A 16,358-nucleotide genomic window follows, 5' to 3' on the forward strand; every position below is an offset into this window, starting at 1 on the left:
TGTGTGTGTGTGTGTGTGTGTGTGTGTGTGTGTGTGTGAGAGAGAGAGAGAGAGAGAGAGAGAGAGAGAGAGAGAGAGAGAGAGAGAAAGTGACAAATCTGGTTGATAGCATATCAACTAAATTGTGAAATATGTGTGTATTTACCAGTGTTTCTGTCACAGCTGCTGCTCCCTTGGTTGTATCCTCTTCCTTTGGGTGACAAGCACACTTAGCACAGTACTTGCTTTTTGCATCAAATAATCTTGTGCATCTCATTCGGGTTAAAGTGCACTCATTCTTTGCATGGTTGTATTGGACCTGTTGAAACGTGTCACTGTGGTTTCCTGAAACGTGGTGAGGAAGGAGTAGGGTGTGATGCTAAACACCTTGAAAAGAATTATTTGTCTGGTGGAATTATTGTTTTTCAAAATGATGTGCACTTTTGGAAAATAACACAAGCTTATAATTGGATGATGTCATTTTCTTTTGTCACCTTCACAGATATTATAACATTTTATCAGAATGCAGAGATGGGCAGTATTTGAAATAGATGTATTTGAAAAACGTATTTGAAATACTTTTTTGTATTTTGAAATATTTTGTATTTCAAATACTGTCCATCTCTGAGAATGAGTTGGAATATTGTTGGCAAAAATGTTCTTTTGAATGTTGAGTTATAACTTCACAACATATCTAATTTACTGTGTATGGATCTAATATTTGTGTAAATCTTAAGAACCATTTTTGGTATGTTTTCCCTACCAGTCAGCATTCAAATGATGTGAAAATGAAACCATCCTTCTTAAGAATTGCAGGACCATGGTCAGAGCTACTTACCTGTTGATTCAGTAATTAAATAATGGAACAAAATAATGGTGTGTGTGTGTGTGTGTGTGTGTGTGTGTGTGTGTGTGTGTGTGTGTGTGTGTGTGTGTGTGTGTGTGTGTGTGTGTGTGTGTGTGTGTGTGTGTGTGTGTGTCAGATATTTCATATCCTAATTGGCTTCCAAAGTTTGCAGGATTGGACGTTTGGAATAAAATGCCTCAAATAAAGGACGCAGCTTGCGATTTCCATGACATTTTGCACACGCAAAATTTCCACTAGGTCAAGGAACAAATAACACAACAATTGTATATTTTGTATCAATGTTGACTGAACCTAAAAAAGTGAGTTAGGTTAGGTTGTTGTTATTGGTGGAGAGATGGTTCTATTGTTCTCCTCTTTGGCCAATCAACAGGCCCTCTTGTAGCCTAAGAAGAGTCTGTTGTTGTGTGTCCAGGTAGGTAGGTAGGTAGGTAGGTAGGTAGGTAGGTAGGTAGGTAGGTAGGGAGGGAGGTAGGGAGGTAGAGGTAGGTAGGTACCGTGGGTAGGTAGGTATTGTTTGTTTGTTTGTTTGTTTGTTTATTTCACTTACAAAAATGTTTAAACTACTTTTACAAAGATTTTGACAAATGTGAAGGAGATGCCTAAAAACCCTCCGGGAGCTTGAGAAGTGGCATTCTCCAAAAATATTTACATTCAAACAGTAAAATTACATCAAGGTAGAATGTATCCATTATGAATAAAACAATAGACATGTCCTACAGATTGATTAACAAAAAAGAGAAAACAGAGTAAAAAGAACAACAGAAATGAAGCAAAATCATTTCAACAATACACAGTCTAAGACACACAAAAGATCAACCTCTAAGGAAAATAATGAATAGACCCAGGTTCATTTAGCAGACCAAATGGAAAGTATATATACTGGTTAAAAGAAGAGATTTAAGAGCCTTCTTAAATAGATGAGAAGACAGCTCCCATAGATATGATGGCAGAGAATTGTATATTTTAGACCCTCTGAATCCTTAAACTGAGTTTGAGACGTACGGGCTGCTGGTGGTCTAAGGTCATTTGCGCCACGTGTTGGATAGTTATGGACCTGAGAATTACGCCCAAATATATTATGAAAAAATGAGGGAAGGGTTTTCCCCAATGAGCCATGAACAAATAGACCAATTTGAAGATGGTTCACTTGATAAACACTGAGAACACCTAATTGACTAAACAAAGGTTGAGATGAATGTCTTGGATGAACACAAGTTATTGTTCTAAGAGCTCGTTTCTGAAGTCGGTATATAGGCTCAAGTTTGGTCTGATGAGTACTAGCCCAAACTATATTGCAATAATTAATATACTGTACAGATAAATCATAGTATAATATAACATAGTGGCTACCTCAGAGTTGATCAAAATGACGGGTTTTACGTAGTATACCAATACTCTTAGCCATTTTAGTAGATATAGCCATAATATGTGATTTCCAGGACAGTGACTCGTCAATCATACCAAGGAATTGTGTGGAATTGTGTGGTTATTGTGTGGTTATAGGGATGTTATAGGGATGTTATCAATATATATTTTTGATGATTTGTCAAAGATATGTGGTTTAAGGCCAAAACATATGAAGTTTGTTTGTTTAATGTTGAGTGATAATTTATTACACTGAAACCAGATGGACAGCTTACCAAGTTCTTAATTTAGGACATTTATAATGGTGTCAGGATCTTTATGAGAGTAGAGGACGCTTGTGTCATCTGCAAATAAGATTTTCGACAGTTTATCCGAGACATTTGAAAGGTCATTAATATATATCAAAAATAACAAAGGCCCAAGAGTTGATCCTTGGGGGACTCCGGATAGCATATGAAGAGGAGGAGAATTGGTTCCATTGTATGATACAAACTGCTGTCTGTCTTGAAGATAACTCTTGAACCAGAGAAGTGCATTATTTTTTTACAGTTTAAGAAGAAGAATATGGTGATTGACAGTGTCAAACGCCTTAGATAAATCAAAAAAGATTCCTATAGTGTTTTTTGTTCTATTTCTAGCTTTATATATTTCATTTACTAGGTGTATAAGTGGCATATTTGTTGAATGTTTTTTCCTGAACCCATACTGATGTGTATAATATTGTATTTATTAAGATGTTCGATTAATCTATGATAAACACGTTTTTCAAGTATTTTTGATATGGCAGGTAAAATGGAGATAGGTCTATAGTGATTGAAAATCTGGGTCATCATCTTTGTGAATCGGGATAATCTTTGCTATTTTTAGTTCAGAGGGAACTATTCCCTGCTCCAGTGAAAGATTGAAAATATGAGTTAGAGGATGTACAATATACTCATGAATAGTTTTCAGTAATTTAGAGTCAATATTGTCACAACCTGGAGAAGAATCTTTCAGCCCCATTAATGTCTTCCGAACCTCATCTTCTGAAACAGCTGAGAAATTAATATTATCAAGGATAGGAGAATTCATAAACTGAAGGGGATTGTGGTTGCTAGGTGGAATCTTTGAGGCCAGAGTAGGACCAACTTCTGAAAAAATAATGTATTGAAATTATTGGCAATTTCTTGGGGGTCAGAAATAAGCCCCCCATCAGCCTTGAATTCTTTATGTAATTTCTTGCTTTTTTTTATTTTTGTTAAGAATACAATTAATTGTATAATGTAGGGAGGTAGGGAGGTAGAGGTAGGTAGGTAGGTAGGTAGGTAGGTAGGTAGGTAGGTAGGTAGGTAGGTAGGTAGGTAGGTAGGTAGATAGGTAGGTAGGTAGGTAGGTACAGTATAGATGTATAGATGTATAGACAGATCATTTAGATGGATATACTGTATTTGAATTCTCCACCAAAAAACACATACAATAGACACCTAATTTGTTTTGATTGTTGCCGCTGTGGGCCGAAAGCGCGAAAGCCCACCACACTTTGGCACTCGCCCCTCCTGTCAATTAGAACTGCAGTTGCTATTGCTGCAGTTGGCCTGAGCGAATTAATCAAAAATTTATAAAACATTTACAATAATCAACTGCAAATGTATGTAGGTCAAGGTTTATCAGAATTGATAAATTTCTTCAGATTTGTGTTCTACAGACCAAAATCTGTTACTTTGAACAGGAATAAAAGCCGCCCAACTTAATTTCTTTCTTCCAGAAGAATATCACAAATTATGTACAATAATCAACTGCAGATTATGCGTTAAATTGATCAGAATTGGAAAATGTCTTCAGACTTGTGTTCTACACACCACAATATGTTACTTTGAACAACAATTCTTTATTTAATCCTCCCAACTTCATTTCTTTTTTCCAGAAGAAAATCGCAAATTAATCAAAATTAAAAAAGAGTATGACCTGCCCTAGTGGGACAATGGCACTGGCAGTAGGCTAAATTACTTAAAAGGGAGCCAATGGAGGGTGGCCATCAGGACTGAGGTAATGTGGTCACATTTTTGATGCTAGTAAGGAGGCTGCGTTCTGGACCAGTTGCAGACGCTTAAATGAAGCCTGATCAATGCTGGTGTACAATGAATGTCTTTTTTCCATTCCTGATATATGACATATATAGTTTTGACCTCTACCTTGATTGTGACCTTGCCCTAACCTGTGACCTTTTCAACCCAAAAGTCTCTTTGGGACAGCCTGCTGATCATTCCCAAACTTTTATGAAAGCCCACCCCTCTGGACCAGACAGACACTGATGAAAATGCTTCACTCTTCCTATTTATTCGGTTCTTTCTTTTATAAATGCGATTGTTGTTTTTGTCATCAGTACATTCACACAGGATATGAATTTTGCATTGCAAGTGACACAATTCGTATTCAGAACAAGGTCAATCTTTCACCACGGCTGGCAGAGCTGTCTCTCGGTTGCCAATGTCTCTCAACAACTGTGTCTCCAATAACCTGGGTGAGTTGCCAAATACTAATCTAAACAGGATGTATTAATAACTACTAGAAATTCGCGGCCGCTGCGCGGCCGCTCCATTCCTAGGACTTCGCGCCCTCCAGGCGCTCAGGCAGGACTGCTCTATATTTGATCAACATAAGGGTTTAGGTTTTAAATCAGGTGCTGCTGTTTTGGTTGTGTTGGAGACAGTGGAAAAGTACTGGGAATTTGGAAAGATAATCTACTGTCCCGTACTGGGAAAGATCATAATGTCTGCACTACACTGTCCCTGCCACCAGGGGACACAGTAGGCCTACTACACTCATAAGTACACTGCACCGTGGAACTATTTGTAAGTCTGTGTTTCGGCCGGAAGGTTTATAATGGACGTACTATGATGTAATTCGCGTCATAGCATTAAATTATTGTTTTGTTTAATTGTACATCGTGCAAGTACAATACGTTCAGGGAAAGCAGCTAGGAATGTAGGGGAGAAATGCAGCGATGTATGTGTGAAAGGAGGAATCTGTAGAAGCAGTGGTGTGAGAGTCTATCAATGACATGCTTAAACAACACCAGGAGCTGGCCTGTCAATTAGTAGTGAAGATGATACTATGATACATAATAACTATGATACAGGCCTGTATCATAGAATCCTTATAACATCCTTAAATGTAGTTATGGATTTAATCTGATCTAATTCCCTCTTCGATAAAAAAAGAAAATAATGGTAGACAAACATCTTGTGACCTCTTCCTAAGGGTCAATGTTAATGTTTCTAAAATGTTCCAATTTTTACATCAAACAGCTTTTTATTTTCCTAAAATATATACGTTCTAAAAATTATTAGAGGCTCAGTTGATTGTTCCATTTCCTGGCCATGATTTAAATGAACTTTCTCATAAGTATCTCTTTACAACAAAAGTAATTTCACAAGTTAAATGATATGAAATGACAACATGAGTCATTTCATGTAACTGGAGAAGCACCGCTTTGACACAAGCTCTCTACAAGCCTTAAGCCTACCTCTAACATTGAAAAACATACAGACACATACTTTCAGCGAGTCTATACCTTCTACTTTTTCTCCACCCATCTGCCCTGATTCAACTGCTACGACACAAAATGTTAATACAGTCTGAACTTGAGAGAACGACATCACGCTGGGGTGCTTCAGCTTCCTGTGCATCCACTTATGGTACTACACTCTGCACAATCATAATTGTTTTCAAATTAGGCCTATTTCATCCTTTCTTAACTGTTGTGCCATGCATATAGCCAATAGACTAGGCCTACATATGGTGTAGGCTATATGGTACAGTGTCAGCGAGCAATAACTTTTATTTACTTTTTTTTTTTTTAAGTTTTATTTACTCTTAATGCCTGGCAGGAAATGTCATTTTCAGTGAAGTGTCATTTTCTGAGAAAAGCTCTTCCATTTATTTGTCTTTCGTCTTTTTTTCCCCCATCTGATTTTACACATCTATAGGTTCATCTATTATGCTATGATTCTACCGCTGCTGTTTTTTTTCTCTTCAGTAAGCATGTGATGAGGATCATTCGAAAGGTTGCTGTAAACTAAAAATCTACATGACAACAAAACTATTTAGGCTACAGTTTCAAAGTAAAAAGACACAAAATAGAAACAATAAGAAAAAAAGAAAACTGATCAAAAGAAAAAAATCTTGTGTGTATTAAAGAAGTGTGTTTGTGTTGTGTGTGTGTGTGTGTGTGTGTGTGTGTGTGTGTGTGTGTGTGTGTGTGCGTACGTACACGTGGTCACTAGTCACACTATAGAAGTAGCTGGAAACTGATACAGTACAAGAAACAAATATGCTCATATTCTTTATTTTTTATATAAAACTGCAGAGGCAGGAAGCAGAAATGTTAGATTTAATTCAGGACACAAATGTTGGTGCATAGCATGATGAAAACCTAAAACTTTCAGTCAAACTTAAGGTGAAATGCCTGGATCCCTATAGGCTAAACCTAAGGTTACTTAATTACATGAACCATGGTGTTCCTATTCAGGGCATAGGCCTGTGTGAACATTTGGCAAAAAAAATAATAAAAATAATAATAGGTGAACATTAAGTTTAAAATAACATTTTGTGAAAATGGCACATTTAACAAGCTCACAAGTTACAACACATCAACTTGCCAGCTTGTAGATCATAATGTTTTGCTATTTGACATAAAAACAAATATAGCTAAGGTTTAAAAAGAAACTGAAAGATGTTTTGGAAAGGTTTGTTGTAGGTTGGCCATATTTCTTAACCCTGATTGCTTATACATCATATGACAATGTCCTGAGCTGAAAATAGTACCATATCTACCAGCTAACAACATATCCCATTGAGGTGCAATGTTAGTAAGCATTAGTGTCCACAAACAGCCATCCACCTACATGATGAAAGTGGAGGTTGCAGAAGTTGACTTGGACATAACAGAGCTTTTCCTGGCCATGGTTTCTGAAAAATCTCTGGAGCGGTGACGGTGTGGGAAACACCAAGGCAGCCACACTCTCAATAGCTTCAACACTCTCTGCATGAACTTCTGACCCGCAAAGGCATATATGATGGGGTTCAGGCAACAGTGAGTGAATGCGATGGCCTCTGTCACTTGCATGGACAAGTTCATGTTTGCTTGATCGTCACAATCCGTCTCCCATTCATTTTGGGATATTAGGAATTTCCGGAAGAGTACAATGTTATATGGAGTCCAGAAGCAGAAGAAGACGACCACTATGATGATGATCATCTTGACAACACGGTGCTTCTTGACGGTCTTCATGTTGATCAGAGTGGGGATAATCCTTGTGTAGCAAAACCCCATGACCAACAGAGGAACCACGAAGCCCACGATGTTTGTCGCCAAGACTTTATAATCCTTCCAAATATTATTATCAGGGTACAGATCACACCTCCACCCCTCCACCTCATTTTCCACCTTTGTGAAGACCAGGGTCGGTAAGGAAACGACAAAGCTCAGCATCCATATGGACAGCGTCAGAATGAGGCCCATCCTCACTGTGCGGTGCCGCGCCACAGTATGAGTGTGCATGACAACCGCATAGCGGTCCAGTGTCATGGCGAGCATGGAGAATACGCTGTTGTAGAAGCCTATGCTGTAGAAGCCATTCACTAGACGGCACATGAAGTCTCCAAAGATCCATTGGCCGACGGCGACATTGTGGGAGTAGAAGGGCATTGAGAGGACAAACAGGAGGTCAGCGAGGGCCAGGTTGAAAAGGCAGATGTCTGTCAGGTTGGTCTGGTTGTGGTGTACTATGAGGACACACACCACCAGGCCGTTACCTTGGAAACAACACAGAAACAAGTACAACATACTGTAAATCTCTCTAAACCTGTATTCTTCAGAAGTTTAAACACAGGTTAGCTGTTAGTCACTGGAAAGTACAGGAAGACAGGAAGTCTCCTTGTGAACTCTATTCTACTTGCTTGCTGTAAGAGCGCACACACGCATGCACGCACGCACGCACGCACGCACGCACACACACACACACACACACACACACACACACACACACACACACACACACACACATAGACATGGGTGGTTTTTGTGGAGTTCTTAGAGAAGAAAAGGGCAGATGTTTTTGTGATATAGGTCATGGTTGCAGCAGCCAAAAAGAGACTTGCAACGTTAGAGACAACAGCTAAAAACAACTAACATCCCCTTACAAACATAAACTCTCTAGAGTAGAAGTGTGACAAGATGGATAATGAAGAAGTGATCTTATACAACACCTGCACATCCACGCACACACGCGTGTATGTGTGTGTGTGTGTGTGTGTGTGTGTGTGTGTGTGTGTGTGCGTGTGAGCAGACATGCGCAAGCAGGCACGCATGCACACACACACACACACACACACACACACACACACACACACACACACACACACACACACACACACACACACACACACACACACACACACACACAAACATAGCACTTACCAATGATACCAAGGATAAAAACCAAACTGTAAAGAGTGGGAAGAAAAACTTTGCCAAATTCCATTGGGCTGACATTGTTGCACGGGGCATAATCACCGTCATCATATCCATAATAATAATTTGCCGTAGAATTGTCTTGCTCACCCATATCTGTTGAGGGAGGAAAATAACATATTTAAATACAACATTTTCAAGATTTACAGATTTCATTCTGTTACACCAAGCTTGATGGACTCTTTATGCAGACGTCTACAAGCTGGTTTAGGGCACTCATGCCTCACTGTTTTCAATGCATTGTAAAGGTTGAACTGAAGTCAGGGTTTGTTGTGACACCTGCTGGTTCACACAGGCAAACACTGACTAGTTAAAAAGATCACACACATAGCTACAGTTAGTACAGTATATACATGTTTCTATACTTGCATGTGTGTACACAGTACACAGTACACATGCACATGCACATGCACGCGCACACACACACACACACACACACACACACACACACACACACACACACACACACACACACACACACACACACACACACACACACACAGTGGTGGCAGAAATGAAGTACATTTACTTTTGAGTATACTTTACTTGCATTTGTAGCTACTTGGCTTTCACTCCATTCAATCCATTGTCTTGTTATCAGTTAACGTATAGATCTGCTATGTTCACTTTTCTTTTTTATTACTGTAATTTTTACAACGTTTCATCATGTGGGAAATATCTAAAATCTAAATTTCAAAACAGAATTGCATTGATATTGAAAAGAATTTGTAGTCCTAAAAGCGTATACTTTTTGATACTTAGTACTTACTTAAAACATTTGAAAGAGCAGCTTTCACTTGTAGCTAAATAATATTTGACCAGGACTTATTGATTCAAGTACTGGGAAACTTGTGACACCACTGGCTGCACACACCAAATAATAAACATTTTATGAATCATCTGAATTCCCCCCCATGGCACTTCCAACATTGCAAAATGGGCTACAATTAGGAAATTGCTGCAGAAATTACAGCATTGAGGAGAAGCAACACATTATGTCAGCAATCAAATGTGAATACAAAGCTATATAGGCTACACCAGGGGTTTTCAAAAGTTTTTGACTCAGGGCACCCCAGTAAATAACTTTTTCATCCACAGCACCCTTGAATTACACTGTTAATTAATAGAATCTTATATTATATTATGCAGCGTAAATATGCACATCTTTCCACCCGAGATACGGTAGGCAATGTCACAGAGAAATATCTGAAAATTACTTTATACTTGACGTTTAGCCACTTGAACCCCGGCATGCCTATTCTGAGGGGAAGGTGCACCAAAGATAGCCAATCTACAAGCTTACAATGCATCACAAACGTGACGCGTAGTGAGCTTGTAGATCAGGTATTTTTGGTGAGAGCTGGCTGTATAGATGGAAAAATAACTCATCAAGTACAATGCAAATCAGGTCTGTTTTACTAAGCATATATAGTGAAGTGATATTAATGTAGTGATATTCCAAATATTATCAAATTATTCTGTGGTACCCCTGAAGGACTGGCATCACGGCACCCTAGGGTGCCACGGCACCCACTTTGGGAAACCCTGGGCTACACCATTGATTATGAATGGAAAACAACAACAACTAAAATGTTATACAGTAAAACACAACACACATGGATAAAATGAATGTGTGCCCACCTGTCATGATGACCACCTGTCCGATGCAGCCCAGCCCTCTGGTCTATCACAGTCTTTTCAACTCGGTCCTGGGTCACTCTATAGACATCTGAGAAAGCAGTCCACAGTGATATACAGTAGGTGACTGCTGAGATGATTGCACACCCCCATAACCATGAGTAATGCATCATCACCAGGAGTTACAGTATCTTGTTATCTTTTTATCTAGTTTCCTGTTTTTCTGAGAGACACAAGATTTAAGATAGCAAACTAGGACGCACAGAAATAAAACGTCCACAAACTTTGTGGCAAAGAGATTTTTGTAGAGCAAATAAAGGAAGGGGCCTAGTATTGGCTATAGGCCCCTTATGTGAACTCAGCTATAGGGGTTAGTAAGTGTTTTAAAGTAAGAACTGAACATAAATAGAATCATGGACTATACCTAGTCCTTGGGCTATACCTAGTCCAAGAGGAGGAAATCTTTTCCACAAATTGCTACAAAGAGAAGCATATTGGATTTTCCTTTGACCTTTTTCACCCAGGCTTTTTTATGTAAAGGGTTTCTTTGAAAGGCGCTATACAGTATAAGTTAACGTTATAATTATTACCACCATTATTAATACTAGAAGCTCGGCCGCCCTTCGGGCGGCCGAGCGTCTAGTCGGCGCCCTGGCCAACTCGGGAACAATGTAAATAGGGGATGAATGCCCCGCCCTTTAATGCAAATCCCATTATACCTGTTGTCATAGGATCTGTTTTGACCATCTGTTTGCGTGTGTCCATTTATGCCCATTATGGGGATATCTGTCTGTCTACGTCCATTTTATGTCCATATATGGAGATCTCTGTAGGACCCGTTTTGACCATCTGTTTGCCTGTGTCCATTTATGCCCATATATGGAGTTATCTGTCTGTCTGCGTCCATTTTATGCCCATATATGGAGATCTCTGTAGGACCTGTATTGACCATCTGTTTGCCTGTGTCCATTTATGCTCATATATGGAGATATCTGTATCTGTCTGTCTGCATCCATTTCATGCCCATATATGGAGATCTCTGTATCTGTTTGACTGTGTCCCTTTATGCCCATTATGGAGATCTCTGTATCTGTCTGTGCCTCCGACTGTGTTGCAGACACAGTGCTGGTTCCCCCTTTAATGCAAACCCCATTATACCTGTTGTCATAGGACCCGTTTTGACCATCTGTTTGCCTGTGTCCATTTATGCCCATATATGGAGATATCTGTATCTGTCTTTTTGCATCCATTTTATGCCCATATATGGAGATCTTTGACCATCTGCTTGCCTGTGTCCATTTATGCTCATATATATGGAGATATCCGTATCTGTCTGTCTGCATCCATTTTATGCCCATAAATGGAGATCTATGCAGACACAGTGCCGGTTCCGGAAAACCCTGATGTCAGACATCAGAATCCGAACCTTTCGTGCTGGTTTCAGAAAATCGCGTATCGGATCGGATCGAGGCCAAGCACTGCACTACCTGCTGCGGCGGGGAACGCGCGTGCCGAATTTGAAATAGGGAATGAATGCCCCACCCTTTAATGCAAACCCCATTATACCTGTTGTCATAAGAGCCGTTTTGACCATATGTTTGCCTGTGTCCTTTTATGCCCATATAGGAACATCAGAATACGTAACCATGGCATTTTTTGTTGACTCATGTGGCGTACGTGATCTCAGATGTGATGTCACAATGAGTCAGCGCTTGCGCCGATTTCCTCCGGAACAGCCTGATGTCAACAATCAGCCCCGCATAAGGAGATTCAGAACGTTTTGCGCCGGTTTCGGAAAACCGCGAGTCGGTCTGTGTCCATTTATGCCCATATATGGAGATATCTGTATCTGTCTTTTTGCGTCCATGTATGCCCATATATGGAGATCTTTGACCATCTGTTTGGCTGTGTCCATTTATGCCCATATATATGGAGATATCCGTATCTGTCTGACTGCATCCATTTTATGCCCATAAATGGAGATCTATGTACACACAGTGCCTGTTCCGGAAAACCCTGATGTCAGACATCAGAATCCGAACCTTTCGTGCTGGTTCCAGAAAATCGCGTATCGGATCGGGTCGAGGCCGGGCACTGCACTACCTGCTGCGGCGGGGAACGCACGTGCCGAATTTTTATGCCCATATAGGAACATCAGAATACGTAACCATGGCATTTTTTGTTGACTTATGTGGCGTACGTGATCTCAGAGCCTTTTATGATATGATGTCACAATGAGTCAGCGCTTGCGCCGATTTCCTCCGGAACAGCCTGATGTCAACAATCAGCTCTGCATAAGGAGATTCCGAACGTTTTGCGCCGGTTTCGGAAAACCGCGAGTCGGGTCGGGTCGAGGCCCGGCACTGCACTCCGCGCGGCGGCGGGGAACGCGCGTGCCGAATCTGAAGCCGGTGGCACGAACGGTTCTCGAGATATACGCGGATTACAAACAGACAGAGACTTCTCGCATTTATAGATAGATGAAGCAGTATACCATGAGAAATGTCGCAGCTTGTCTCTGTATCACAGGTGACATCACCTATGTAAAAGTCCATATATGGGTATTATGCCCCTTGCCCATACATGAAGATCCCTGATGGTATCGATATATATATCACTGGCCAGATGGCAAAGGCATGACCCATATCTGTGTGGATGGTTCAGATAGGGATCTCCTGTATGGGCATAAAATATATTGTACCTGTATGTATATGGAAACATATTATCAAACATATAATTTTCCAAATGTCTGTCTGAGTGTCTGTCTGTCACAGCGTTTCTCCTCAGTGGCTGGAGCAATTGATCTGAAATCGCATCACCATTAGCATATGAACACACCTGACATAACTGTGAAGTACGTTTGTCACTTTCACAAATCGTATGCTGTATATTAGCATTTTTATGGTGTATCTACTATCTATTCTGCATCTAGCATGAGGCTTATCTATTCTGCATCTAGCATGAGGCAACATGTTTAACCAGCTGTGTGTGTGTGTGTGTGTGTGTGTGTGTGTGTGTGTGTGTGTGTGTGTGTGTGTGTGTGTGTGTGTGTGTGTGTGTGTGTGCGCGCGCGCAGGCGGGGGGGGTGTCTGGCCCTGTTACAGATGTTGTCAAAAAATCATGCAGATCGGTACACAGTATCTCTGTAGCCATTAAACGAAACGGGTATTTCTTACATTGATGCTCCTACATATTATCATGCAAGCACCAGTTAAAGTTACTTTCCATCCCTCATATACTGTGTGCACAGTGCACATCCCATAACCCACACACTGCACATCATTTTGGAGCTCATATCTTTGGACGGGTAAGGGCTAGTTATTAATAAATAAAGGATCAAATAAAATGAAAAGTCCATATATGGTCATTCCCAGAAACAAAATCCCTTTTATGCCCATATATGGAGATTTCTGATGTCATCAATCCCAGGCCCTAACTGGTCCAAGAGCTTGCTTTACTCTGATTTACACCCTACCTTCCCTGAAAACGTTAATATTAAGTCCATATATGCATATATGGATAAAGGATAAAATAAATAAAATGTCCATAATGCAGTATGGGCATTCCCAGATGATGAACTGTTAGGGTACCCTTATGCCCATATATGGAGATCCCCAGGCATCAAACCCAGGCCCTAACTTGCCAAGGCCCTGCTTGGCTTTACTAATTAACATACGTTTTATGCCCATATATGGATATCCCTGTCCCAATTTCATCAATATTAAGAACATATCTGGGAATGCCCATATTTGGTAATGCCCATATATGGGCATGTTTTGACATAACATAGTTGACTATCATGCAGGGGTCTCCATATATGGGTAACTGGACTTACTAGTTATTATCATGTATGTTTCTGCCTACGATAACTGCACCTGATACTCCCCTCCCATCATTATCAATGGTCATTTGAGGAAGCATACTGTATGATTCAATTCCAATAGTAGGCCTACTTCAAGCTTCTCAAGAGGATCAGCTCATTGCATGCAGACTCTGTCAAGATGAGGAAAATTATATGAAACACTTCTGGATGAGTTGTCAGACAGAATTATCAGCAAAAAACAATATTTTACCTTTTGTATATTACTGTGAGAGTGGTATTTCCATACTGGCATACCTGAAAAATATGTGCAGGGCAAGGTTGGAGCCAGAAAATGGCATTAGACTCTGTCCCTGTCCACCCTTCTTATTATAACTCTATGTGTCCACCACTATAGCCAAGATGAGACAGACATTGACCACTGTAATTATGCCTTGGACCATCAGTTTAGAAACAGTGCACTAAATGATCTATGACGCATCAATGTTGTCATTTACTGGGAAGTCGGAGGTCTATAGTTCTAAAGAAAAGGGAGGGAAATCTCAAGAAGGGGAAGTATTTTGCATCAAATTATATCAAGCCCTTAACTTAGTTATTATTTATTTTCAAGCTTCCCCCCAACACCACACATATTAAATCAAATACTTTCTTACATTTTATGGACTAAGTATTATTACTGGAAGTATTATTTAAACATATTTAAGTACATTTAACAATGGTACAATTTATTTATGTTTTATATTTTAAAACACTTTCCCTTGGACCACTTGCAGACCTCTAGTGAGAAACAATAAAGCATTTATGAGTTTAATTAAGCTATACAGTGTTTTAAGCAGCTTATAATGCATTATAGACTATAAGTATAATAATAATGCATTATTGACATGGGATGCATATCAAGTGTTACCAAAACAAAACAAAATACTAACCTTAGCCCATAGGCCTATCCCAACTGTTGTGTGACTGTGAACCCTGGTTCACTTCACAATCAGTTGACAACCCAGCTGTCGTAGAGTGACCTCTTGTGGCATTAATACGCTTGTGCAGGAGGGAGGAGTTTAGGTTTAACCATGAACAAAAGCATGTTACAAAGCATGCCGGGAGAAATGTTTGAATTCCAAATTTCCATAATTATTATATTAGGTGAGTTATATATTTTAAAAAAATGATTTGGCTCTAACATATTTCTTTTGGTCGTGTGAAAGATTCCACTCTCTGGGTGTTGTATGCTTGACATATGAAATATGTATTTTTAACTTTTTTATTTATTTAGACTATTTGTTTTACCTGCCAACAACCTATAATATAGGTCCTATAAGTTCACAAATTGCCCCAAAAGGTTATCCCTTCAAAGCCTCAAAAATAAAATACAAATGTTTTAAAACGCTCGCACCTGGCAAAGATGAGCACCAGTTGCTCGCTGGCCAGCTGGTGCTTCTGTTCTGTCGTCGTTTTTGACTACGGCACTGTTGACGTGAGAATAGCTTATCTACAAGCTCACAACGCGTCACGGACGCGACGCGTTGTGAGCTTGTAGATCGGCTATTCTCGGCGCGCGACGCCGGCGTACGACAAAGTATATAAACTATTTAGGAGCAGCAGTGAGAGCTCCTGCTTCTGCTTGCTGCTGAGGATGGAACAGTGGTGGGAAAAGTAGGCTACTCTATACTCAAGGCAATATTGCTAAGTAGAAATACTATTTTACAAGTAAAAAGTACGGAATTCAGAATTTAGTTGAGTAAAAGTAGAAAAGTATTGGTATCAAGTACCAAAAGTAGACCTATAAAGTAGCCTACTCATTATAATTTAATATAATTTATGTTATGGTTACTATTGTATTTGTATCTATTTTTAAATAGCATATCTACAAGCTAAAAAAATGCATTGTGAGCTTGTATATCGGCTATTTTCAAATGGATGAAATTAAGGTTAGCCTATGCATGTTGTAATCCAAAGCTACAAAGTAAAATTATTAAACTAACTAAAGTTTCTAAATAAATGTAGTAGAGTAAAAAGTACAATTGTTTGCCTCTGCTCTGAGATGTAGTGGAGTAGTAGTAAAAGTAGCCTAAAATTGGAAATAGGCTACACAAGTACATTCCAGTACAAATACCTCACAATTGTACTTATAAATAAATACAGCACTTATAAGTAAATGTACTGCGTTACTTTAC

At 39.6% G+C, this 16,358-nt stretch overlaps 1 protein-coding gene across 1 annotated transcript; it reads right to left on the reverse strand.

Moving 5' to 3' along the window:
• Window positions 1-7,094: 7,094 nt before the first annotated feature.
• Window positions 7,095-8,820, reverse strand: ccr2 (chemokine (C-C motif) receptor 2; the record flags this gene model as incomplete). The annotated part of the gene is made up of 2 exons (XM_080742371.1): window positions 7,095-8,008; window positions 8,673-8,820. The coding sequence occupies 2 exons, from the start codon at window positions 8,818-8,820 to the stop codon at window positions 7,095-7,097; spliced, it is 1,062 nt and encodes a 353-aa protein (XP_080598497.1).
• Between the last annotated feature and the right edge of the window lie 7,538 nt (window positions 8,821-16,358).

Source organism: Nannobrachium achirus, assembly GCF_963921795.1.
Source record: "Nannobrachium achirus genome assembly, chromosome: 2".
Taxonomy (NCBI): domain Eukaryota; kingdom Metazoa; phylum Chordata; class Actinopteri; order Myctophiformes; family Myctophidae; genus Nannobrachium; species Nannobrachium achirus.